Here is a 26,686-nt window from a genome sequence, read left to right on the forward strand (position 1 = left end):
GGCAGACCCTGTATGCGGGCGTGCGATATCAAGCCCGGCTTGATCGCATGGCGCTTCGTCGTGCAGCCCGGCTGCACGACAGCATGCAAATTGCGTCAGTGCGGTACGTTTGCAACCGTCCGCACTGTTTGCAGCGTCAACTCCCGGAGTTGACACGCCTTCGTCACCTCGACGCCATTCATTGGCGGAGTCCCTCATGACCGAGGGTGCGTCGGCTCCCGGAGCCGACGCGTCGTTGTCGACCTGACCTCTTCGGGTCAGGGACTGTCCCTTACACGCTTGAACGTGGGTGTTGGTTCCCGGAACCAACACATCTTTTTCTTCCGACGTCGGCAGCATTGCCGACGTGGGTTTCACTTGTGCGCGCCCTCGCGCACTTCCTGGGCACTCCGGGACAGCAGCATAAAGCGCTGTCTCGACTGGTGGGCCGCGCGCACCTGCAGGTGCGTGCGCTGCGGTAACAGGGCCATCGCTCTCTGTTCCGCTGTCGCGTCCGAAGCGCACGAGCGTGCGCTTCTTCCAGTCTATCACCGGATCATGCCGTGCAAGCCACGGCATGCCCATTACTACGTCGAACTTATCGTCCAGGTCCAGGACGATAAAGCGTTCGACAAACACTCGTTGTTTGTACGAGAAGCGCACGTTCACAACGCGCTTCTCGGTGTAACGGGGTTACCCGCACAAGTGGCTGCAAGCCACTTGTGAATTTAACAGATAGGTTATCTGTTAAAAGTTTTGGATACTTCCTCACCTTGGTGTAAGACACACCAATGGATACATTGAAGTGGACCACCACAAAGAGTGGTCCACACATACCCAAAAGATCCTATTGGTAGAAAGCAGCATCTTTCTACCAATCAGAGACATGCATATGAGCGGGGCTCTGACAGCCAGCCGCTGTCAACCCTTTCATAGATGATAAACAGTTTTCAGCATATTTTAGAGGAAGATCAATTTACAAGCAATACAGTTCTCGTTTTACCTAATCTAAGTCACTTGGAATCCTATCTTACTTAACTTATATTTGTGTATTCAAATATAATTAACCTAAGTAATTACTAAGTACTTACGCTTCCTCATACACGTTGCGCAACGTGTAAGCTAAAGTAGTGAGTCAAGTTAGACCCACTACACCTGGTAGCACTTTGTAGTCCGTCCAACGACCGACTGCTTGACGTTCGTACGCGGTGTACGAACGCGGAGCCGAGAACCACATGAGCACGGAGGTGCCCATGGAGAGCTCCAACACGCCTGCAACGCATGTTGCACGCGCGGACTGCCCCCACCTGTCAGATCCAGAGTGGGAGGCCCTCCAACGACTGTCAACAGTCATTGGGGAGGCGGCGATAGCTACGATGCTGCGTACGCTATCACCGACAGAGCAACATGGTGTTGCTCTGGGCTTCATCATGAAGGAGCAGCGCGATGCTGCTTCCTCAGTGACGGCGTCGTCAGGGACGACACCGCGTGCTCAACCATTAAAGTTGAGCGTAAGCAATTACGTGGGAAGAGAGGGCGAGCCTCTCCTCCGATGGCTTGTCGAGCTCGACACAGCCATAGCGGCTCGACGCATCGTCGACCCGCTGTCGAAGGTCGCGTTCGCCATGTCCTGCCTTGGCGGACGCGCAAGGAGTTGGGCGTATGGACGCCGACTCTCCGATCCTACGTGCTTCAGCACGTACGAAGTATCCAAAGAGGAGCTCAGACAAGCGTTTGAATCCCCGCAAAACGAGTTCCGGTCGAGCGCAGAGTTCCTCGACCTTCAGCAGGGTAAGCATGACGTTCATGCTTACGCGCAGCGCGCACGATACTTGGTCTCAAATATCGTGACCAATCCAATTGACGAGGCGACTAAGGTCGTCACGTTCATGAAGGGACTTAGAGATGGGCCCGTGAAGACCTATCTCTTCCGAGAGTACCCGAGTACTCTCGAAGCTGCAATCACTTTTGCCATGCAAGAAGCGTTTTGCCTGCGGCAGACTAAACTCCATACGAACGTGCCGAGGTCGCAACCGCGCCCGGTAGTGAGCACGGGAGGTCCGGAACCAATGGACCTCTCGAATGCAACGGCTGCTGGTCACCAGCAGCACGGAAGTAATGTGCGATGCTTCCGTTGCGGAAGGATCGGTCACTTTGCCAGAGAGTGCACGGGAGCCGTGCACTACAATGGTGGCCGTCGTGGCGATGCCGGGTATCGCCGCGAACAAACAAAAAACGTGAACATCCAGTAGGCGCGGGGTGCCCTACTGGTAATGCAGTCGCGCGTGCCGACATCGGGCACGCGACGCTGAGGACTGCAGCCCCCAATGAGACCAGCTCTCACTGCACGAAACAAGATGACAGGCCGAACCTGGTCATCTTGAAGGTTTACTCGAAGAGAGCGAGCGACTCTCTTCGCGCTCTGGTAGATTCGGGCGCGTCGAACAACTTTGTTCGACTGCGGAGTTTACCGAGTCTTGACTTCGAGGAGGTAGATGCACCTCGAAGTCTTCTGGAGATACGACTGGCAACAGGTGCCATCGTGAAGACCGAGAAGCGCGTTGTGAACGTGCGCTTCTCGTACAAACAACGAGTGTTTGTCGAACGCTTTATCGTCCTGGACCTGGACGATAAGTTCGACGTAGTAATGGGCATGCCGCGGCTTGCACGGCATGATCCGGTGATAGACTGGAAGAAGCGCACGCTCGTGCGCTTCGGACGCGACAGCGGAACAGAGAGCGATGGCCCTGTTACCGCAGCGCACGCACCTGCAGGTGCGCGCGGCCCACCAGTCGAGACAGCGCTTTATGCTGCTGTCCCGGAGTGCCCAGGAAGTGCGCGAGGGCGCGCACAAGTGAAACCCACGTCGGCAATGCTGCCGACGTCGGAAGAAAAAGATGTGTTGGTTCCGGGAACCAACACCCACGTTCAAGCGTGTAAGGGACAGTCCCTGACCCGAAGAGGTCAGGTCGACAACAACGCGTCGGCTCCGGGAGCCGACGCACCCTCGGTCATGAGGGACTCCGCCAATGAATGGCGTCGAGGTGACGAAGGCGTGTCAACTCCGGGAGTTGACGCTGCAAACAGTGCGGACGGTTGCAAACGTACCGCACTGACGCAATTTGCATGCTGTCGTGCAGCCGGGCTGCACGACGAAGCGCCATGCGATCAAGCCGGGCTTGATATCGCACGCCCGCATACAGGGTCTGCCGGCGAAGGGACACATTACCGTGCAGCCGGGCTGCACGAAGAAACATGCGGTCAAGCCGGGCTTGATACCGCGCGCCCGCGGACAGGGTCCGCCGGCGAACAACCGTCCATGGCCGGGCCTGGACCAGAAGAACAACAGTGCAGGCGGGCCCGCACAACAAGAAGACGGCGCAAGCGGAGCACGCTGCGCAAGTCTCGGTCCGGGACCGAGACGCGTGACACCGGGCGTTGAGACGCTGAACGTCTCGACGCATACCGATACCGGATTCCAGTATCAGGAAAAGGAACTCGCTAATCCTCCGACGAGGGCGTCGGAGTTGACTCCGCTTCCTGTCATGAGCTGGAAGCGCTTCACGCGCGACGTGCACGATGGGCGCATCGAGCAGGTCTGCGTTCTTTCGAACAGCGAAAGAACGGAGAGCGAGAGTGAAGAACCGTCTCAGCTCTTCATGGGAAGTACCACTGAGAGTGAAGACACTCTCAGTGCGAAGACGAAGCGAGAGCGCGTCGAGGAGCAAGGCACAAGGTTGGGACTCGCTGAAGTCGACTCCCTATTACGAACTGCTGAGGGAGTACAAAGACGTACTCCCGGAAGACATTCCTGCGGAGCTTCCGCAGGATAAGGGCATTCAGCACGAGATTGATCTCGTGCCGGGCACGAAATACTGTGTCACGCGGCAGTGGCCACTGCCGCGAGAGCAAGTAAAAGCAATCGACGACTTCTTTGAAAGTCATCGCAAAGCAGGACAAGTGAGGGAATCGAAGTCCCCGCACAGTGCTCCGACGTTCTGTGTCAAAAAGCCACAGGGCGGATGGCGCATCGTTCATGCGTATAACAAGCTGAACGATGCGACGGTACCGAACGCCGATACCACGAAAAGATGTTATCATCGATTCGATGGCCGGGAGCACCGTTTACAGTGCTCTCGACTTGCGAGATGGATTCTACCAAATCCTAATGCGTGAGGGATATCCCTCTCACGGCAGTGAGCACGCCAAGCGGCATGCTCTGGGCATGGCTAGTAATGCCACAGGGGCTGAGGAATGCCCCTGCGACTTTCAACAGGTGCGTGACGCACTTGTTGCGCTCGTGCGCGACTTCGCACCGAGCTACTTCGATGTGTTCATCCACAGCCGGGCTGTGGACGGGAAGACCGACATGCACCGGGTGTATCTCCGGAGGCTTCGCGAGCTTATGCGAAAGCATAAGCTCTACTCGAACCTGAAGAAGTTTATCTTCGGGGCGAGCGAGATACCCGTCCTCGGGTGTCTCGTAGGCAAAAAAAAATGGTGTTCGCCCTGACCCGGAAAAGGTCAGAGTGATTAATGAATGGCCAACGCCTTCAAGTGTCAAGGAACTGAGGCAGTTCGCGGCAATACTTGTGCAAGTACGTGGAGGACTATGCGGGCAAGATCCGCCCGCTATCACAACTTCTTAAGAAAGAAGCTGTGTGGAAGTGGACAACCGATTGCCAAAAGACATTCGATGCAGTCAAGCGGGGCTTGCCTGAGGCGCCGATCTTGGCAGTGGCTGACCAAGATCGCCCATTTCACGTAGTGTGTGACACATCCGATTTCGCGATCGGATGCGCGTTGATGCAGCACGATCACGAGGGCCGTGCTCGTGTCGTCTACTACCAATCGCGTCAGCTGAAGCCAGCTGAGCGCAACTATCCGGTGCATGACAAGGAACTCCTTGCCATGAAGTATGCACTCGCAAAGTTCCGAGTGTATTTGCTTGGGAGTAGACCATTTGTGGTCTACACCGACCATGCATCACTGCGCACCGCAGTGAAGTCGCCACACATATCACAAAGAATGGCGAGATGGCTCTCATTCTTTGCGGAGTATAACTTCCGGGTCGAATACAAACCCGGAAGATTGAATGTAGTGGCCGACGCGTTATCACGTCGCCCGGACTATGCAGAAGCTGTTGACGTCAATGCCATTGACGCCATGCGATCGAGCAAACCCACATCACCTCTGTTGGATGATGTGAAGGCCGCGGACGCGCACGACGCGGACGCGAAGCTCTTACTGGCCTATGGCACAGCGCCTTCTGACAAGTCCGTCAGAAGCTGCCCAGCACCTTCGAGCGCGTGCACACCGCTTTCGTGTGCACGACGGACTGCTGCTTTACAATGCAGTCGACGACAACGCGGATCGCGTTGTCGTGCCAAATGACCATGACCTGCGACTCAGGATCATGTACGAGTATCATGATGCCCCGACTGCGGGACATCTCGGACGTGAGAAGACTTACGTCCTTCTCACGCGCGACTTCTACTGGCACCACCAGTATAAGTGGGTGCGCAAGTACATCCGTGCTTGCGAGGTATGCCAACGCGTAAACCTGCGCCATTCGCGCAGGCTCCTACAATCACATGTCTTTGGACTTCATCTTTGGTCTTCCCCCGGATAGCGGAGGAACACCGGTGTTGTGGTCTTTGTAGACCGCTTCAGCAAGATGGTACATCTTGCTGCGGTGCCAGCAGAGGTGACCGCGAAGCAGACAGCCCGTCTGCTCGTCGACATGGTGTTCAAACACCATGGCATGCCGTCCGATATCGTGTCGGACAGAGACCCGCGCTTCACAGCGCATCTGTGGCAAGAAGTATTTACACTTCTTGGGAGCCAGCTTTCCATGTCGACTGCGGATCATCCGCAGACGGACGGTCAAACCGAGCGCGTCAATCGCGTGCTCGTCGATATGTTGAAGAGCTACGCTCACTCGTTCCACTACTGGAGCGAGTGCTTATCGATGGCAGAGTTTGCCATCAACGACTCAGTGCATGCCTCGACCGGGCATACACCGTTCTACGTGCATGCCATGCGACATCCACGCCTACCGAGTTTGCTCGGAGTGATGGAATTCCACTTTAAGTGGGAGGATCTACGACTGCAATACAGAGTCGAGAAACCGCTGACACTTGCATAGTGTCAGCTGTAATAACAAGAAGCGATGCAGCGTCCCTTCGGCAAAGAGCGAGACTGACGCCAACGGCCTGCACCGGCCGCAGGTACTGCAAGGAACAAGGACTACGGGTCTGAGCAGGGCGCAGACATCGCGAGGAACCCCGCGGAGACCGGACCTCTTAGCGGAGAGCGAGCTGAATGACTTCAGCTCGGATGCAATCAGTTTCATCACCAAAAGACAAGCCGTAATTCGGTTTGTCCAAGACACAATAGCAGCTTCTGTTGATCAACAGAAGCTGAACGCAGACAATGCGGGCAGAGGCAACACAAATGCATTTAAAGTTGGTTCATTAGTTTTGTTAGCTACACAAAACCTGCCTTGACATGCAGTTTCGATTTCGGAGCAAGCTTGCTTGCTCGCGCTTCATCGGCCGTTCACTGTGTTGGCACGGCACGGCAAATTTCACGCCAGACATACCGTCTAGCATGCGCCTCCATCCGACCTTCTACGTCGGACGGCTGAAAGCCATACCTGCAGCACGAGCCATCTAGCTCGGCTGACCCGAAGCTTCGGCAGGAGCTGAGGCAGAAGCGGAGGACTTGGCCTCGGCGACAGCGCTCTCCTCCAGCGCGCGGACGCGCTGGAGCAACCCTTCATCTGGGCCCCCAGCTCGACCTGGATGTTCGAGGCGGTCTGCGAGACCACCGCGACTTGGGCCTTCTGGTTCGCCAGCTCCTGTTTCAGGGCGGCGAACTCAGCGCCCTGCAGACGCTCCACGGCGGTCACCCGGTCATGGAGAGGCGCATACTGATCAGCCCGGGGCTGATCGTACCGGGCGTGTTCCCACCCTCGCCACCGCCGATCCGTAACGCCCGCGGCTCAACCCGCTGGATTGTTGAGCGGATTGCTGACATAGTATCGAAAACGAGCCCTCAAGGGCTCGTTTTCGTATTCGTGGAGAGGATTTCCTCCCCATCGCGATACATGGGGCCGCGGAACGTCTTGCTGGAGGACGTTCCGGAAATGGTGAGGGCGTACGAGGAGCAGTACGCGCTGGCACGGCGAGCGAAGGCCGACGCTGCGATCATCGCCAGCGCCGAACCCTCACGTGCTAAGAATTTAGCACGGAGCTCTTGAGACTCTCGGGCACACGGAACGACGTACCGTTCAGGTCGCGGTCGCTCAAGCGGACCGCGCCTGGGAAGCTCTTCGTGCACTGAAAGCCCTCGGGCACAGCGCATATCGCTCCTCAGCAGCAACATGAAGTTGCTCCAGTTTCCACGCTTCGAGTATGTCTCGAAGCGATCACGCGCTTGCTTAATCCGATCACGGTAAGCACTCGGCCTCTTGTTGAAGTTATCAACAAAGGCGTTCCAACTTTGACAAAGTGCCGCCATTCGGGCACTTTGCTGCGAGAAGAGGTCTTGCTTTGAAACCATCGGAGCTCATGAAAGAGTCCGATGTAGTAATCGCGCCTTTGATGCGTTTTCGCATCAAAGTGCAGCTCGGCGCCACAGCGTCATCTTTGATGGCGCTGATACGTACAGCGGTACCTCATTCGGAGGTACCGAGTTCATACCGGTCCGCAATCTCGGATGCGGACGGCATCCGATGCGCGCTGCTCCTGCAGCGCGCGAGAGCTTGACCTTTGACATCACGTGCTGCAGCAGCAGCGCGCGGAGTACTAGAGCCCCAGCGGAAGCGATGGGGTATCGTCTCAGTACGCGAACGCTTCGAACTCGAAGCGTCCGATTCGTCCCCTTCACGCGGGCGAACGTTCTTGGCGTGAGGGTCGAGCGATTCGCCTGACACTGAGTCTTTACGCTTTGAGGGCGAGTCCTCCTCGCCCTCCATATCTCATCGTCGTCGTCGAAGTCGACGACGTCGCCGTACTTCGCCTTCTGGCGTTCGAAGATCGTCGATGGAGAGATGACTCCCCACCGACTTTGTGGACTTCTTCTGAGGCGCGCTCATCGTAATGAGCGCGGATTTTTCTCCAAACGCGGAGAATTGACGAATGGTCAATCCAAAGATTGACGTGCGGGGACCCGCGCTCTAACTAAGGGGATGGTGTAACGGGATACGCACAAGTGGCTTGTAGCCACTTGTGAATTTAACAGATAGGTTATCTGTTAAAAGTTTTGGATACTTCCTCACCTTGGTGTAAGACACACCAATGGATACATTGAAGTGGACCACCACAAAGAGTGGTCCACACATACCCAAAAGATCCTATTGGTAGAAAGCAGCATTTTTCTACCAATCAGAGACATTCATATGAGCGGGGCTCTGACAGCCAGCCGCTGCCAACCCTTTCATAGATGATAAACAGTTTTTAGCATATTTTAGAGGAAGATCAATTTACAAACAATACAGTTCTCATTTTACCTTAAATTAGCTACTTCGTGTTTTATTTTATTTATATTATACTTGTGGACTCAAGTATAATTAATTCAAATTATTAATAAACTCCTACGCTTCCTCATACACGTAGCGCGACGTGTAAGCTAAAGTAGTGAGCCAAAGTAGGCCCACTACACTCGGTCTTTACGATGGCACCTGTTGCCAGTCGTACCTCCAAAAGACTTCGAGGTGCATCTACCTCCTCGAAGTCAGTCTTGGCAGGCTTCGTAGTCGAACAAAGTTGTTCGACGCGCCTGAATCTAAAAGCCGAAGAGAGTCGCTCGCCTTCTTCGAGAAACCTTCAAGATGACCAGGTTCGGCCTGTCATCTTTTTCTGCAGTGAGAGCGGTCTCATTGGGGCTGCAGTCTCAGCGTCGCGTGCCCGATGTCGGCACGCGCGACTGCATTACCAGTAGGCCCCCGCGCCTACTGGATGTTCACGTTTTTTTTTGTTCGCGGCGATCCCGGCATCCCACGACGGAATACTGAGTGCACGGCCCGTGCACTCTCTGGTAAAGTGACCGATCCTTCCGCAACGGAAGCATCGCACATTACTTCCGTGCTGCTGGTGACCAGCAGCCGTTGCATTCGAGAGGTCCATTGGTTCCGGACCTCCCGTCCTAACTACCGGGCGCGGTTGCGGCCTCGGCACGTTCGTATGGAGTTTAGTCTGCCGCAGGCAAAACGCTTCTTGCATGGCAAAAGTGATTGCAGCTTCGAGAGTACTCGGTACTCTCGGAAGAGATAGGTCTTCACGGCCCATCTCTAAGTCCTTCATGAACGTGACGACCTTGCGCCTCGTCAATTGGATTGTCACGATATTTGAGACCAATATCGTGCGCGCTGCGCATAAGCATGACGTCATGCTTACCCTGCTGAAGGTCGAGGAACTCTGCGCTCGACCGGAACTCGTTTTGCGGGGTCAAACGCTTGTCTGAGCTCCTCTTTGATACTTCGTACGTGCTGAAGCACGTAGGATCGGGAGTGCGTCCATACGCCCAACTCCTTGCGCGTCCGCCAAGGCAGGACATGGCGAACGCGACCTTCGACAGCGGGTCGACGATGCGTGAGCCGCTATGGCTGTGTCGTCGACAAGCCATCGGAGGAGAGGCTCGCCCTCTCTTCCCACGTATTGCTTACGCCTCAACTTTAATGGTTGAGCACGCGTGCTGTCCCTGACGACGCCGTCACTGAGGAAGCAGCATCGCGCCTTCCTTCATGATGAAGCCCAGAAACACCATGTTGCTCTGTCGGCGATAGCGTACGCAGATCGTAGCTATCGCCGCCTCCCAATGACTGTTGACAGTCGTTGAGGGCCTCCCACTCTGGATCTGACAGGTGGGGCAGTCGCGCGTGCAACATGCGTTGCAGGCGTGTTGGAGTTCTCCATGGGCACCTCCGTGCTCATGTGGTTCTGGCTCCGCGTTCGTACACGCGTACGAACGTCAAGCAGTCGGTCGTTGGACGGACTACAAAGTGCTACCAGGTGTAGTGGGTCTAACTTGACTCACTATTTAGCTTACACGTTGCGCAACGTGTATGAGGAAGCGTAAGTACTTAGTAATTACTTAGGTTAATTATATTTGAATACACAAAGTTAAGTAAGATAGGATTCCAAGTGACTTAGATTAGGAAACGAGAACTGTATTGCTTGTAAATTGATCTTCCTCTAAAATATGCTAAAACTGTTTATCATCTATGAAAGGGTTGACAGCGGCTGGCTGTCAGAGCCCCGCTCATATGCATGTCTCTGATTGGTAGAAAGATGCTTTCTACCAATAGGATCTTTGTATGTGTGGACCATCTTTGTGGTGGTCCACTTCAATGTATCCATTGGTGTGTCTTACACCAAGGTGAGGAAGTATCCAAAACTTTTAACAGATAACCTATCTGTTAAATTCACAAGTGGCTTGCAGCCACTTGTGCGTGTAACCCCGTTACATAAATCCTGTTTTGCTGGTGATGATTCCTAAATATCTGATGTGAAATTATGGAGTAGCGCCCTCACAGAAACTGTAAGTTTGTTCTCGCACAAACCCGTCACGTTCAATCCGGGGTTATGTCGGGCTATTTCTAGGTCCTTTGAGTAGCGCATCTTCGGAGAAGGAACTTATAGATCGTATCGGCAAACACCTGCGTTGTAGGGGTGACACCCTGCTCGGACGTATCCGTTGGGCGTGCGGTATTGTCGGTCCGGCGTTCCCCGGGCTTGCTTGGTGTTATCGGGTCTACTCGGTCGTGTACACGGCGGTTCTCGGGCCGGTGCGGTCCTTTGTTCTGGGCAGCGCGTTATCGAGCGCGCCTGTCGACGGTATAGTTTAACGCGCCCTCCTGTGACTTGTCTGGACTTAAAGAGTAGCAACAGAAGTAAGCTAGAGCAGCGATTGAGGACCGCCTAACGGTTACCTCCTGGTCGCATCATTTACGCCGCTTTAACAAGACAGCGGACAAACCAGCAAACCGTGATATGAACTCCAAGAAGAGCACCCAAGTAACGGCAGACAACATGGCACGACTGGCTTCGCATTGGACGACAGTGATCGCGTCCCTCCAAGCGGACTTTGATCACTGGATGGACACATACGCGGATCAGGAGGACGACCGCCGGACCTCTGGCATCAACAGCGCACTATAGTTGGTACACTTTTGCTGGCACAATTCGACGTAGCCAGCACACCCCCAGATGACTTGTAAGCACCCGGAAGTCGGGTATTTTCAGATCGTCAGGCAAGCTAAGTGAGTGTAATGTATCTCAAGTTTAAATGAAACGAAATTAGAGCACAAAGAGTACCTCGAAGCGTAGCAAGAGCAATCGTGTCTGACCTTCACCAAGTGAGAGCAGAAAGCGCATTTGTGCATACACTGAAGCCACATGATCGGACGGTCCCAAGCGGTCCACCATCCTCTCCTACCCAATTCTTCAACGCGTGTTCTACACATCATACATTGCATCTCAAACAGTGTGATTAGTAAGAGAACACCTGGATGTTGGAGGGTCGTGTTCTGAGCCCCGGCGTCGACAGGTGGGAAATGCAGTTTTATTGTTTCGTAAGAGGCTGCTCATATCGATTTCGGCCCCCGCCACGGGGCCTCATCAGTGAGCTTCCGATTCCACAATGGGCTTCTACGCCTAGGGTCTACTTCTGGTACTAACGTATTTCAGGGTTGACTCAATAGGTCTTTCTGTCCTTCAATGAGAGCACGTGACACGACGCTCGTGGCTGCCAGTGGTGTCGATCATAACAAATAAGGGAGTGTACCGCTGGACTGGTACCACCCAGAACAGGTTGCATGATCACGAGGCGTGCGGCAAGGCGTTGCGTGGCCCTCTTCGAAAGCAATTAGGAGTGGTGCCTTGAGAGTTTAGCTCCGAGCAGTTGGTTGACAATTTCGAAGTGTGACGACGGGTACCATTCAGGAAACCATCAGCCACCACGTCTACACGTACGTTTGTGTTGCTTTAGCTATAATTTGTGACCTGTGAGCTCAAGCGACATTTTCTCGAATTAAATCCCTGCGGGGCAAATGACAGAATATTGGTTAGGCTGTTGAGCCAGTTAAAGCTGACCTCCCAGAATAAGAGGACAGGTTATTCAACACCACCAAACGCCTGTTGAGTCGCACCGGACCAATCATATTAGACCGCAGGGTAAAAAAATGGGGTATACGTAAATTATTGGAGTGTATCGTGGATACTGGTGTTATTTTACCAGACAACACTGCAGGGCGCAAACAGCTCCCGTTTGTGGATAAATTGCCATCAATATTATAAGATGCGGCAATTAAAACATCTAACTCGTTCATTTTGTGTGCAGGTGACTTGCATAGGCAAAACACAGAAAGGTATAATACGGTGGTGGTTAATCCATATTTCCTGTAAATATCTGTTACTAGAAAGCCTTATCTGAAAAGCACATAGCTTTCGCAAAATACCAGCCAGTTGCTGATGAAACACTCATGGCACAAGACGAGCCTGATTGGGCCTCATTTCTAAACATTGCAGCAGAAAGATGCCGACCACTGCCGCCCAAATCCTCGGCCGTCTTACTCGCCAGTGGGATGACGAGGTTGCGAACCTGCTCGCGACGGTAGTTCGTCGGCTCTTGGCTACTTGATGATTTTTAGCCGCAGATATTTACACTTTATATTGAAACACATCGACGCATGCATATAAGGGTAATCGGAACCAACTTGGCCGACTTTTTTTCTAAATGATTCACATTTCAACAAATATTGACTCAAAAAATATGGTGAGCATACCGATCGAAAGCTGTGCGCTTCAGCTATCTCCCAGATAGCTCCGAGCTGAGACTACACGCGAATTCAGCGACTTCAAATGTTCACATATTTTCAGAGGCCCCAAATGGTTTGGGAGCCTTCTTGCCACCCCATTACCATATGGATTTTCGATCAAAATCTATACACATTGTATTCAAAAGCTGAGGTCGGAGGACTCTGGTGTGGATCTAGATGCCTGTTCTACTTGCTCGGTAACGCTCAGCGTAGACAATGACGTTGGCAACGACCAGCTCGGAATAACGTCGGGTAATGTCTCCGCTAATGGGCTCTTCTGCGTTTGCTTCGTTGGCCTTCTCCCAGTGCTGTGTCTAGAATTCGACCCTTTCGAACAGAAATTCGATCTTAGTGCCGCTTGAGAAAACCGGCAAACCATTTGTCAGAGGGACCTGCCGCACTGAATTGGTGCTCGCGACCATCGCTGATCATATCAAGGATAATTCCTTTGAGGCGTAGGCGTGTAGCAGGAAATCCGCGCCTATCGAGGTCGATCAGTCCGTCGACTATGCCTGCTTCTTCGCCGTCTGACAATGCGGACTTGCGTCCAGGCATGATACCAACTTCAGCTCCATCTAATAGCGAGTCAGTGTACGAACAGCAACTCCATACACCCGTTTCGCTGCTTTTTTTTAGCCGTTTCTGACAGCACACACAGATCTCTTCAGATCCACATCCGTCCACTGCTTGTAGTTCCTCATCAACGGCTCTTGCTTGCGCTGGACCTTGCCAATCTTGGTCTTGCTTAGCCGAGTAACTGCCATGCCATCTATCTGGTAGATTTGAGAATGACTTCAGGTTGAGCAGTACTATGTGCGGGTAGGAGCTGCTTCGAGGAGACAGGAGCAGATTCACAGCTTACGCGCGGATAGACGCCGAAAGCAGTTCACAAAACGCAAAAATAACTCGATTGTTGAAGAAATTCGCTTGTTGAAACTGTTTTGGCTCACATTCTATACAGGTGGCGAGTTGGGTACCTCGGCAAGTTGGTTCCGATTACCCTTACGATGCCGGGACCCCAAAAAATAAATGTTGGAGTCAAAACTGTAGCCAACTCCTTTTCATAGGATCGTATTGTGCCTTGCACTTCTTTTGGCTAAACGGAGCAAAAGTGCTATCTGTAATTTGAAGGGTTAGGTGGCTGCAGCTAAGGATTTGGAATAGTTGTATGTAGACAGAGGATAAGAGCTCGGTTCCGTAAAACTCGCCTCTCAAATCGCATGCAAAAAGCAGACTTCGTTTTGAAACGAGAGCATACTTGGGCTGAAAACCTATGCATTTTTCACAGCTGAAGTCCGGATTGGCGGGGATTTCTCTGCCATTCATGAGTTCATTTCAAAAACGAAAGAGAAACCAGCCTAGAATCGGTCTCGCGCACAGGACCCCATGTATTCAACCGACATCAAGTGGAGAGGTGTGGTCCTTATGTATTATGTCTACAACATCGACATTCCTACCATCTCTACTGTACGAGGTGTATCAGAGTTTTGTTGAGACGTCCAAGATGGCAAATTGTATCATGGTTTGGTCAAAGCGCATTCAATCTGATCGTCGTTTATTCGGTTTGTTAGTTCAATGCTACGGCGGTAAGGGTTGTCTGCTCGGAACACACCAGCTCACGCTGTGCTTCCCTTTAGCCGTGGAAATCGTGTATCGTTGTTGGCGGCTGTAGACGCCAACGGTTTTTTTGGCTGGGGAATCACCGAGGGGACTTTCACGCGCGATGCTTTCCATGAGATTTCAAGTACATGAGGCCGAGCAGCGAAACCTGGTACATCTTGGAGCCCACGGGGGGAGGAGCCTGTCGCAGAGCTGCGTGACCTCGGGGAAGTAATCGTACTCGACGGCGGCGCTGCGTCTGGAGGCGGAAGTGGATGGCACCGGCGTGAAGTTGGCTGACGAGAACGAGTAGGAGAAGGACTTGAGCGCCGACGTCTCGTCCAGCAGGAGCTAGGCCTCTCTCTCACGCGCCACGGTCTCGCAGACACACATGACCGTCATGTAGGATAGCAGCATGTCCAGCACGATCATGGCAAAGCCCATGACGAGCCCCGCGCGGTAGAAGGCGGAAGGGATGGCCAGCGAGCCCACGCCCAGGCAGCCGCCGCCTGCAGCTTGACCAACGGCAGCAACGCCTGGCGGTGCGGCAGGCGGTGCGCGTTGCGCGACGAGCGTGTCTCGCCGTGGTCTCCCCAGTTGCGGTCGAGCGCCTTGACCTCGGCCTTGGCCATGACGTACTGCCAGTACGGTACTGGTGTCCGGGTGCTTGCCTCCACTGGTACTTGGTGTAGGCCACACACAACACTGGACCCCTAACCAAGGGCACTTTTAACTGGCAGAGGGTGAGATTTTACAATCGAAAATCGGAGTACCGAAGTCCGATTTTGCATCAAAATCGGACGGCAAATTAAATGAAAAGCACAATACTTATTGTGAAAAGCACTCAGAATGTCTAATCGGATAGTAAATCGGCTGATTTAGTGCCTTATTTAGAGACGGGAACCCTTATTTATTTCGACCCATCCCTTATTTAGAATTGTGTACCCCTAATTATAATCGGTCTTATGCTGCATCGCGTCAAAGCTATTTTAGAGTCGGAACCGATTTGGTCTCTAAATAGGCTGAAATGTCAGCTCCAACCTCGGCATTCCGAGGAAGTCCGCACAAATAAATCCACCGAGCAAGCGGCTATGCAAACACTAGCCAAGATATCAGTCAAAATAGGAGGAATCAACAGGACGAGCAGAACCAACGTCCGTGTCGAGGACGCGGAGTTTCGCTTCGACGGAGAGGGCAGCTTTGATGACCTAGCCGTCACGTTTGAACTGCTGATACCATCGAAGTACCGTCGCGAGCTGATGCCAAATATATGGCCGACACGCTTACATGGCACACCATACGCGTAGTGCAGCACCACAGCTCTCCATCGAAATTCTGCAGCATACATCGTGTCTCCGCTGTCTCTCTCCCTCACCACTCTGTTCCGACAAGATGGCTTTAGAGCCCAGTTCCCAACTCCTATTTAAGCCGACTTACTCAGATTAGTACCCACATTAACTTCCTATCGAGTACAAATTACTACGTATCGTTTTTGCTCACAGCCCTGATTTACAGAGCTATACGGAGTGACAAAATCACCGGTTTTCACAATATTCCTAGCTGAGCCCAAACGTTGCCCGAACCGGCTCCCGTCGACTAAGTACGAATACGAGGACCAACAGCTGGACGGGCTCTTCGCATCCTCCAGTGATTGGTTAATTGTAATGACTTTCTCTTTAGAATTTCGCTTGATTGCGCTCGAAGATCGCCATTCTGAAGATCCCAAAGCCTCAAGCATGTGGTCAGGCAACTGCCATCGCATCGAGACCACCCCAGTGCTGTTAATTCCTCCCCCCCTGTCTTTAATGGCATGGCATTCGTGTCTATGTCCTTTGGGCTTGAGCTTGAAGAGCCTTCATTGTAGCCAATCAGGAAATATATGGTAACACCTGAGGAGGGGAGTCCTTAACGCCACGTTCTCACAGTTTTGACGGGCCCCTTTCACTTAACCCATTTAACGAAGGAGTCTGGGCTCCTGACGTTTGGGCTCCCTCCAAGAGCCCGGGAACCCCCCTCCCCGGGCTTCTAGGATGCTTCGTTGGCGGTGTCGGATGACTTCGCTATGGAGCTTGCCCGAAATGGAACTTACCAAGGTCCCATCCTTCCCGTATCTTACCAACTGGCAAACTGTCGCGGATGTACAGTACAACCGACTCTCTTCTGCTCGTGGCGGCTGTGCTGGCGACCGTGCCATCGGAGACCATTCAGTTTCAATCCTCCTGCGAACTGCACACCATGAACCTGCAGTCGCTGCTTTTCATCACCATTACCGCCGCTACGCTCAGCGTTGTCGTAGCCGACTCGATCGGCCACGATAAAGTGCAGCCATTTGCTCAGCCTGAGCCCACCACCATATCCGAGAAGGCCGCCGTCAAGTTCAAACCGAGTCTCCAAATCGTCGACGGGTGCCATCCATACCCTGCTGTCAATGCCGCGGGGGAGACGAGTGGGGGTCTGAAGGAAACAGGAAAACTCGATGGAGACTGCAAGGGGTCGCCTCTAGGCTCGCAAGTGTACGGTCGAGCTGTTTGGTTCAAGGATCTTTGGGCCATCATGTATGCCTGGTACTTCCCCAAGGACATGTACTACGGGTTCTGGTCCATGAAGGGTCATCGACACAAGTGGGTAAGCGCTGTTGTGTGGCTTGACAACCCTGCGCTCGAGACGCCGAAGATTCTCGCCGTGTCGACTTCAGACCCAGATGGGGGATATCGTATTCTGAAGAACGCTCCACCAGCGTGCGGTCGCCGGTCGTGCGATCCACCCTTCACTGACTACATCAATAGCAGCAGTGTCATGCTCGCATATGGATTGGACTACTACTACGATGGTAGCTCGGTAACTACGACTACAGTGAGGAGCAAAGGCGAGCTTCAGGATCTCATCATGTGGGAACAAATGACTGACGAGGCACGCAACGCTTTGAGTGGAACAGATTTCGGGGAAAAGGCCAAGGTCCCTTTCATCGACTCGAATTTCAACGCAAGCCTTGAGGCGGCTCGTCCGTTCCTTTAACTTTGACCACAACAAAAAGAAGAATAACTAGAAGTGTGTCTACGTAGCTAGCCCGACGCCGAAAGTAACCGCAAAATTAAAGCGAAACATCAGACAAACCGCCAAAGGATCGCGTCAATGCATGTAGTCTCGTCACCTTACAGAATACTTCACTGTAACGCGATGCAAGTCACTGACAGAGTACTGTAGAAAGCTTCTGCGATCAAACCAGCCTCTTGTACCCTGTAACCATGTCTTTGATATTGCTTTAGCTAGTGTTCATTGGGACACTTTCAAAGATGCTGGATAGGTAGCCTAATGCCTGAAGTTATCGCTTACCGTGACACCTCTCTCATCAATATGAGTTGGTCTGATTTTAAACAATAACGTAATGTTATCATAGTTGATGATCTACATTATCAAGACTGAGCCAATGTACCTGCAAATGTTTTGTGGCTTCATCGCACAACAGCGCTACATGTTCTGTTGTACGCCACGCCTGTGGGAATCCCAGGAACAAATTACCCTGGCTCACAACTAAAGCAGACGTATATTATTTTCCAGACTCATTTTCTGCTAGTTCACAGCACTTTAGCGCTGGTGAATAGACCCCACTCGATCATCGGTCTGGATTTCATTTAACGCTCAGCGGTTCACGCAGCCCGCCTTGCCTGGCACATCAGCCAAATTGCCTGACGCGCAGACCTCACAGATCTGCGCGGTGTACGACCGCCTGCAACCGAACTTCGCTTCGGCGCAGACCTTGCTGTTTTCGTAGCACGGAGGGTTGCTGGCCGTGAGCTACTCCACTGTCGGCAGGGGCTTCATCACACCGCCATCGGTTGTAGTTAAGTTTGCCGTAAGCAACTGGCTGCAAGCGGTCACGAGCTTCTCCGTACGCTTGGCGTTGGCGTTGCTGTCGCCCGGGTTGGCCCAGAACTTGAGGCCGTCGATCCTCTTGACTTCACTGCCAGACACCCCGACGTTGAATTCGACGCACCTGGCCTTGCAGAACTCCGCGTAGTCAGCGTAAGTCTTCCCCGTATTCGCGTTGACCATCGACGTGATACCCACGACGTCATCCAGCGGGATGTAGGCACCTCGTACGCAAACGTGCAAGTCTCTGCATCAGGTTCAACGCCGAGAGTACACATTCCGCCGGGGTATTGAACACGACAAGCGTCGGTTTTACCGCTCGAGCGGCTATGCGGGCTGCTATTGGGGAAGGAGAACCAGTTGTTGTGCGGGTACGGCTCAATCGTTTCGTTGTCCTGCAGCGTGCCACCGACGCAGAAGCCCAGGTCCGGTTGACCGTTGGCGCCGATGTACTGGATGCACACATCCGGGAAGCTGCCGTCGGCGTTGGGGTCGCACTGGCCGCCGTCCATGGGCATGAACGGACAGTGCTCGATCGCGAAATTGTACTGGTTCGTGGCGTTGGTGTAGTAGGTCATGGCCGCGGCGGGTTGCACCACCGTCGTCTGGTAGAACACGACGTACTTGATGTTGTTCTTGCGCTTGCAGTCCGTGATCACGGGCTTGTTGATGCACTCGGCCTCCACGTACTTGAGTGCACCTTCAACTGCGGCCATGTTGACGGTGTCGAGCACGGGGCGGTACTTCTGGTCGAACGTGGTGTAGTATTTCGACACGAAGCGCTGCTTGTCGGCGTTCCATTGGGGCATGTCGCTCTGAACTCGGGCCTGCAGCGACGTCACCTTCTGGAAACGGTGATCCGTATCATCGGACTTGGTGTTGCTGGCGACAGAGACACGTCGCGCACCTCGCGATACTCAATGCCGAAATGGTCTTCACCGTTGCTGTCGGGCAGGTTGATGCGTAGTCGTTGCTTGGTCAGTGCGAAATCTGAGGTGAGGTCGTCGAGCTGCCAATCCCGAGAAGAAGCAACCATCTCCAGAGGCCGGTTCCGAGTTGCAGTCCCGATCTATGGTTCATTTCAGATACTAAATGCGTAAGTGAGTTTTCGTGGCGGGGGAAAAGCCATCAGAAAGTTGAGAACAAGCATTTGAGCTTCGACAACCAGTCTTAATTAACATCCTACAGAATCGTCCTTTAGTCAATGTGCCGAAATCCCAAGCACGGACTCGCCCTCGCCGTAATACATCGGGTGCATAGGTTTACCAACTGTGGAAACGTGGGAGCACCCCCGACGTCGCTCAACCTGACTCCATGTGTGGTTTACTGCCGGTTAAACGCAGTGACCGGGGCGTTTGCAACGCCGATTGCATGGATTTCAGACTTGGCGCCAAATGAATGCACAGCCCGCCTTTCGTCGGCACTGATGCTATCGTTTTAGCGCCTGTCCACATTAATGCATATCCTTTCCCTTCTGTGATGAAGTTTACCGGTTAGATTCTATTTGGGGTCGTAATGGCCTAGCACCGCCGCGAAGCGGCGGTGGGTGTCGGTTTGGTCACAGTAGTGTGGGCTGGTTGGTTTGCTTAGAAAACGCTTGACGTTGGGGTATGGGTATGCCCGCCTCCGCTTCGCTCCGGCGGGCGATGGTTTCGTCAAAGGGATATACTGCTAAACTGAAACGCACTTGAAAAAAGACATAGATTTATGTAATTATGAAGTGTGTACTGCTGAAGGACTACTCCGCCTAAGCATCTTCGAATATCTGCCTGTACACAATGTTGTCAGTGTATGTACCGTCGTCCTCCTCCAGCTCTGGATACTCGATCAAAGCCTTGAACTTGGACCTGGATGTAACCCGCGACAGCGCCACCTAGAGCTGTCCGTGGGAGAAGCAGGGTGTCGCCAGATACAAACCCAGGTTCTGGACAGTTTGGCCTTGGGTTTTGCTGATGGTCATGGCGAAAGCTGGTACAACTGGAAACTGCTTACGTCGCAAGCGGAAGGGGAACTCGCGCGCGTCCCCATCGCTGACGAAGACGATCCTTGGAATTAGAACGTTTTGACCAATCCGTTCGCCAGTCATGATGGTAGCATGAATAACGTGGGGCTTGAGCTGGACAACCCGTAGTCGCGTTCCGTTGCAGAGGCCCAAGTCGGGGTTCAGGTTTCTCATCATCATAACTGGGGCGTCCTCCGTCAATGTAAGCTTGTGCGGAGGAATATCGTTGATAGTCACCGAATGCAACACCTCCGGCTCGAAGAAGTTTCCTTCGTTGTCGTCATCCACTGAATCCACCGAGAGATACTCGTGTGCCTCCCCGGAGAGTCGTTCCGAGACGGCTTGGTTGATGCGGTGCACCACGGCGTTGGTAGTCGTCAAGATGGTCCTGTTGGCGAAGTACTCATCCGTCGCAACCTCGAAATCGTTGATGTCGGCGTACATCTTATAATTAATGTTCTTCAAACCCCGTGGAACAGCTCCAGGTGTGATTTCTTCGTCTTCAATGTCGTCTCATTCTTCGTAGATGTTGTCGATCAGCATATCGCCCGGAATTTTCACAAAGTCCCTGCCCAGGGATCTGTTGATCTCGTGCCTACCCTCTCCGACTTGTAGGAGAAACTCCGAAAAAGCCGCGAGCTCTGCGGCGGTACTGTCGTTACTTGCCGATTGTACACGCATGTTTTCCGTGAGATGCAGCTGCCTGAAGTGTCGCCAGAGCGTAGATGACTTCAGACACGCGTCGATGGGCTCCGCTGGTGTGCCGCGCACTACCACCGGCGAAATATGGCAGAAGTCACCGGAAAGTACAAATACTTTTCCTCCAAAAGGCTTTTGGTCGCTACCCATGATGTCACGCAAAGACCTGTCGACGGCTTCGAAGGCGTGCCTGTGAGTCATCGAAGCTTCGTCCCAGATAACCAAACTGGCCCTTTCGATCAACATCTTGAGGCGCGATTGTTTATAAATCGGACACGTCGACTTGTCGTTTAGCTTGAGGGGTATCTTGAACGTTGAATGCGCTGTGCGCCCACCCATGAGCAACAGCGAAGCAATTCCACTCGATGGCACTGCAATCGTGATCTTTACGGGCAGTCGCACCTTCGCCAGGATATGCCGCAGCAGAGTTGACTTTCATGTACCTCCCGGACCGTCAATAAAGAACAGCTTGTTGCCTTAAACGGGTGATTCGGCCGCCTGGATGATTTCGTCGTAAATAGCTCGTTGGCCGTCGTTCAGCTGGTTTTCTTGGTCCACAATGGCTTGAAGGGTAGAGTGCTGGTACCCCTCCAGTTCCCGTCGAATGAGGTTGTTCCGCAGCAGCGAATCCAGCACCAGCCGCGGGTATTCATCCAGCTGAGGGAGGCCAAAGTCCGCCACTACCTAGCCACTGATCTGGAGAAGATCGTTAAGGTCCTTGAGCGTGTGGAACCTGATCATGTCTTCCTTCTCCTGTCCTTCCAAGCCCCGGTATGTGTACGCAAAGTCTTCAGAAAGAACCTCGTAGAATCGATTCCACAGTACGCGAACCTCCGAAACTTGAGAATAAACAATGCTCGTCGCGAAGAGCTGGCGGAGTTGGTACGGCATCTTGAAGGCAGCGGCTTCTTCCATACAGGCAATCCACTCTGCGTCGTCTTCAAGGTAGCCCAGTTTGAGTGCGGCCTGGCGGTACGACGCATATGTAACACCATCCACTGTCCGAAGCTTGGCAAAAGACTGTGGTCCCTTGCTGTGACATAGCAGTACACGCATGTAGAACTTCTCCATGTCCCGAGGGGTCACATGAACCATCCGCCCAAGCGCCGCTTGGTATTGTTTGCGACGAACCCATTTCTTTGCCTTGTCATCCCATCGGAATAGCTTCGGAATGTCTTGGTACACCATGGTCTTTGCAACTTGGTTCTCCGGGGCCTCACTCGTGCACAGTTCGACGAAGCGGGTCAACATCGTACGGCAACCACGCGTGAGAACTCGATCCGGGTTGTCGCTCGAACGGGAGGTCACAAATTGCTCGTTCTCCAGGTGGATCGTCAGCTGTACGATGGAGTGCGTCTTGCCTTGAACGGAGAAGCCGAGAAGCCGCATACATGTCTCTATCGGAAATATATACCTTACGTTCAGGTACCGAAGAATCTCGTCGGGATCCATCCTTACTCCGCGCGACTCTCCCCCCACCGTTTCCACAGTGATTACAGTCTTGTCGGACCCCTCGTAGACGTACTTGTACAGGTATTTGACCGCCGTGAGGGCTGTACCGACCTCCACGTTGATATGGCAGTTGTACTTCTGCGAAAGGTAGGGGTTGTACGGGACCACCCACTGGTTAATGGTGGCGTTGTCGTACTCCCTTCCCTTGAACTTGAGTACTCCTGGTGGCCGGCGGCGACGTCTGCAGACAGGAAACCCGTTCACGTTTCCTTGGATAACCTCTACCAACGGCTTCGGGTATCCCTTCGTGCACTTCCGTCCTTCATGCAGGGGGTGGAGGGGTTTGCCGCGCCACATGGACCATGCATCATGCATGTGAGGATGGCCTCGTATAGCTGGGGATTGATCTCGGCGTCCGGAAGCTCCGCGAAACACAACTTGTCGATGATTTGTCTTGTACACGGTTTGTCTTCGTCTGTGAGAATGATAAGAATGTGTGCGTGTGGGAGGCCCCGCTTCTGGAACTCCACTACGTATATCCGCGCCAAAACACGTCCCAATACCCCTTCATCCCAGTCTTTCAGCATTGCCGCGAGTTTCTGCTGCCAAAAGCGAGCTACGATGTCCGGGCGGTCTTGAGCGCTTTGGTTTGGCTCCGGTATCTTTTCCTGGATCTCCTCCTACGTAGGGTTCCACGTCATAGTGACGAAGACGTCCGGTTTCACGTACTCTCGCACTATATCCATGGAATATTGGTAAGACTTGTACATGGCCCGCGGACTCCCTGAATGCGTAACTGGTAGAACGATGCGCTTACCGATTTGTTCCAGGAAGTGTCCCGAGCGACGCTGTCGTTCAGCTGGGTGCTGTAATGCCCCCGTTTTTCGGTTGTACTCCGTCAGCAGAGCTTCTCCCTCGCGCAGGACCGCCGTGTTTTCACTTAGAAGCGCGTATCGAACCCCGCTGTACTGATCAGCCCGTAGATCAGCTTGATGGGACGCCACCCAACGCAGTTGCTCTTGATCGCACTTGGATTGTTGATCTACGCAGTACTGCTGGAATAATCGCCCACCTTGGTGCAGTACCGACTCGTCACCGACTTTCTGGAATAACCGGTAGGCTACGTGCTCGCGGAGGGACATTTCACGCTTCTTTCTGCGCACCACGTTGTTCGCATACACGTCTGTGTAGGTCCAACCCAGTTCTCCATGCGGAAGAAGTAGTGGGTACTGTAACGGGTCATACACAGAGTGTGTCTCGAAAAGGCGCAACAGAGAGTGATCTTTTGCACACAGAAGGATGTCGCGCGGACTGTCCAAGTCGCCATCCTCGATAAGGGTCGCCCGAACTTCCGAGACCGTTGGTAGGTTGTGGGTTCGCGGGTTCGACCTCTTTTCGTGTAGCCGGAACACCATATCAACCTCCTCCTTTCCCGCCGCCTGGTGGCGGCGCGCAGCTTCTCCGCGAAGTTGAGATATTGTTGCGCGAACGCATTGCACTCCTCCATCATCTGCTCGATCTCCAGCAGCGTTCCAGAATCGAGGTCAGCGAAGATGCCTCGGCGACGCTCCGCTCGCTGTTGCATGTCTGGATCGACGATGTAGATCTGGGCAAACTTGGGAGGCATGCACACGTTTGTGAACGTATCGATACGCGGAAGCAGAGAGCCCAAGTAGTGCCCCATGGCTCCCTGAATGCGATACGTGTATACGCCTCGTTGTCCCGCAACGCTCTCGTCTTGGTTCACGTCCCTGAATTTGTACCGGTTGCTACAGGAAACCCCAATCGATGTGAAGGCAAACACGTGGTTGTAGGCACGGATGCGGCGCCGAAACTCGGGGTCTGTGTACAACTGGTGCAGTCGCGGTGGGTGCAGCAGGTAGTGGGGGTAGTTACACCGCTCTCTCTAAACAGCAGCCTTTCTTGGACTCCGCAGGCCATTTCCACGCGTTGCAATGAGGGCAGACCGTAGTCGGAGGCAGTCTGTGGCGCCCATCGACGACGTTATCGCCGCTAAGCATGGAGACTCTGAAATCCTCTTGGTTTGCGAGTGCATGACCTCTGCGAAGCGTACTGCGTCGTATACGCTCTTGCTGACGCCGTTCCGCTCTCTCATCTTCGCCCAGAGCATCGCGAACCGTGGCTTGATGCTCCCGACGGGCGACCCGCTCCGCTTCGACCATTTCCTGACTTAGCGCAGCTCGGCGTTCTTCCTGACGAACACGTTCACGTTCCTGCCATTCCCCACGTTCATCAGGAGCTTCTTGCTGACGGCGTTGTGCATGTTGAATACGGTTGGTCTCCTGCGCGATCTCCCGTTGTTGCTCGGTTTGATTAGCTCTTCTATCGGCCTGTAGTAAACGATTTTGTTCACGTGCTGTGATCCGTTCAGCTTCGGGGACTGACGCTCGATGTGCCTGTTGGCGTTCTGCATCTCTGCTTCGTTGACGCTCGCGCTGGGATCCCGTCATGTTAGCACTTCGAAGCCGAGCTCTCTCTCTGTCGCGTGCTCGAGTGCGTTCTTTTCGAGAAGCCGACATTGCTGCACACCGCCTACGCGCTGCCTGCGCCGAGGTAAGGGGAGGCGCTGGACCCATTGTGGTGACATCCTCCGCTGCAAGTGTAGGAACAACAGGCACCGCTGCCGGGACCGGAGGCTGTTCTCTGCGGACTGGCGGAGGCACAGCAGACGCGTTTCCGGCCGCAACGTGACTCTCGACTGTCGTGATCGCTGTGGCTGTGGCTGTCACGTCAAGCGCTTGAAATTCCTTGTTCAAGTTGTATCGTTTAGCCCTCCGACGCGCTTGGCGGCGCGTTTTAGCGGCAGGCTCCTCTGGGGCAGCCGGGGTTGCTTTGATACGCTCGTTGTCCCGCAAGGCCTGCTCGATCTCCTCGCGCGTCCATTTCCTTTTCGTTCGAGCCATTTTGGCCTGCGTACACGCAACAGAGTCACATGACGCGTTAGACATAAAGTCTAAGAACACCGTCGCCATTTCCTGGGTCCTATACACGCGCCCCGCCGCGGACACAGAAGCGCAAATAGGTGCGTCCACCTAAAGCGCTGGTCCCATACACGACCACTGGCCCGGAGATGAGGCAGGTCACCCAGCTTCGCCGAGATCTTCCCCATTTACCCCGGATTGGTATGAGATTTCCCACGCCGCTGGTGGGCGGACGTGGGCACCTCAGGGTCGCGGCTCCCAAGCGCGGTCGCTGCTGCAAGGGCACGCGCAATCCTACGTCGGCGGCGGGTGCCAGCTGCGGTCTTTCTTATCATCTTAAAATGGGTATTGCTACCCACTTTAGAGAAGGTAACGGTCAGTATAGTGGAGAACTGCAGTACCCAAATGCCATTCTCCAAGGTAATTAAACCCGGGATGCAAGCTAGAGAACAGTGTTGCAGATTCGGGACGGCCTGCCTGGCATCTGTGCACCAACGGGGGAGTCTCCACTACATGGCCGTGTCGTGGAACCCACTGCAACTCCCCCGTGGCCCCACCGAAGTAGGCACCAAGCCGCCCTTAATCCCACACTATAATACCTCGACTGCCCTGAAGGTACCAGTTATCCCAACTGGCGGAACTCCCGAAACCGACACTTCTATTACAGTTAGGAAACTATGTAGCTCAGCGTACCTCAGTCCCTGTGCGGCGCTCGCGTCCTGTGGGGCTCGCAGCGGTGCCCGACGTCCGAGCGCTTCCTCACTCCGCCGCGCGCGCAATTCAAAAAAGGAAATGTGAATGCTGAGGCAAATCAGAGTGCGTTATAAATATAACGCAAAAATAAGCCAGTCCAGAAGATGATGGGATGCCATAGGGCAGGTTACTAATGCGTTAATGCAGGGCGGTAGGACGATGCTCTACGGTAGGCTAAGGCCCGAAGACAGAGAACGGACGGACTGACGGAAAAACACACAGGATACTCTGTTAGTTGTAGTAGATACGGGTCGGATCGTGTTGGAGGTCGTACACACTAACGGGTCGTCGTTTTTAGAGATCATGGTTCTGGTCGTCAAGAGAAGTCCAGTGACGGCAATTCCATTTTATCGCGCAACCAAGGCAACAACTCGGCGTCGCGCCTGATGGCGCACTATATTTCGTGTAGACCTAGTAGAGCATACGTAACCACACACTTCGAGCTGGTAGGGGAACCGCAGCAACGACATCAACGAGTGGCTTGCGACGGACAACCTGCATGCATACCAAGACAAGTAGTGTTTCGCTTAGCACCCACTAATTGACTCAGACACCAACAGCCAGTTC

At 53.6% G+C, this 26,686-nt stretch overlaps 5 protein-coding genes across 5 annotated transcripts; 1 reads left to right on the top strand and 4 right to left on the bottom strand.

Annotated features, from left to right (window-relative positions):
• Positions 1 to 14,752: 14,752 nt before the first annotated feature.
• IUM83_01081 (Transmembrane protein) lies at positions 14,753 to 14,998 on the bottom strand (the record flags this gene model as incomplete). Its single annotated transcript, XM_067924910.1, has 1 exon — positions 14,753 to 14,998. One exon carries the CDS (start codon positions 14,996 to 14,998, stop codon positions 14,753 to 14,755), a length of 246 nt encoding a protein of 81 aa, XP_067797412.1.
• A 1,539-nt stretch (positions 14,999 to 16,537) lies between these two features.
• IUM83_01082 (necrosis inducing-like protein NPP1 type) lies at positions 16,538 to 17,416 on the top strand (the record flags this gene model as incomplete). The annotated part of the gene is made up of 1 exon (XM_067924911.1): positions 16,538 to 17,416. The coding sequence occupies one exon, from the start codon at positions 16,538 to 16,540 to the stop codon at positions 17,414 to 17,416; it is 879 nt and encodes a 292-aa protein (XP_067797414.1).
• A 780-nt stretch (positions 17,417 to 18,196) lies between these two features.
• IUM83_01083 (uncharacterized protein) lies at positions 18,197 to 19,307 on the bottom strand (the record flags this gene model as incomplete). The annotated part of the gene is made up of 3 exons (XM_067924912.1): positions 18,197 to 18,495; positions 18,588 to 19,098; positions 19,179 to 19,307. The coding sequence occupies 3 exons, from the start codon at positions 19,305 to 19,307 to the stop codon at positions 18,197 to 18,199; spliced, it is 939 nt and encodes a 312-aa protein (XP_067797682.1).
• Positions 19,308 to 20,144: 837 nt separating this feature from the next.
• On the bottom strand, positions 20,145 to 20,717 carry IUM83_01084 (helitron helicase-like protein; the record flags this gene model as incomplete). Its single annotated transcript, XM_067924913.1, has 1 exon — positions 20,145 to 20,717. One exon carries the CDS (start codon positions 20,715 to 20,717, stop codon positions 20,145 to 20,147), a length of 573 nt encoding a protein of 190 aa, XP_067797681.1.
• Positions 20,718 to 21,656: 939 nt separating this feature from the next.
• Positions 21,657 to 24,108, bottom strand: IUM83_01085 (helitron helicase-like protein; the record flags this gene model as incomplete). Its single annotated transcript, XM_067924914.1, has 2 exons — positions 21,657 to 22,665; positions 23,846 to 24,108. The coding sequence occupies 2 exons, from the start codon at positions 24,106 to 24,108 to the stop codon at positions 21,657 to 21,659; spliced, it is 1,272 nt and encodes a 423-aa protein (XP_067797409.1).
• Positions 24,109 to 26,686: the final 2,578 nt, after the last annotated feature.

Source organism: Phytophthora cinnamomi, assembly GCF_018691715.1.
Source record: "Phytophthora cinnamomi strain GKB4 chromosome Unknown Contig14, whole genome shotgun sequence".
Classification (NCBI taxonomy): domain Eukaryota; phylum Oomycota; class Peronosporomycetes; order Peronosporales; family Peronosporaceae; genus Phytophthora; species Phytophthora cinnamomi.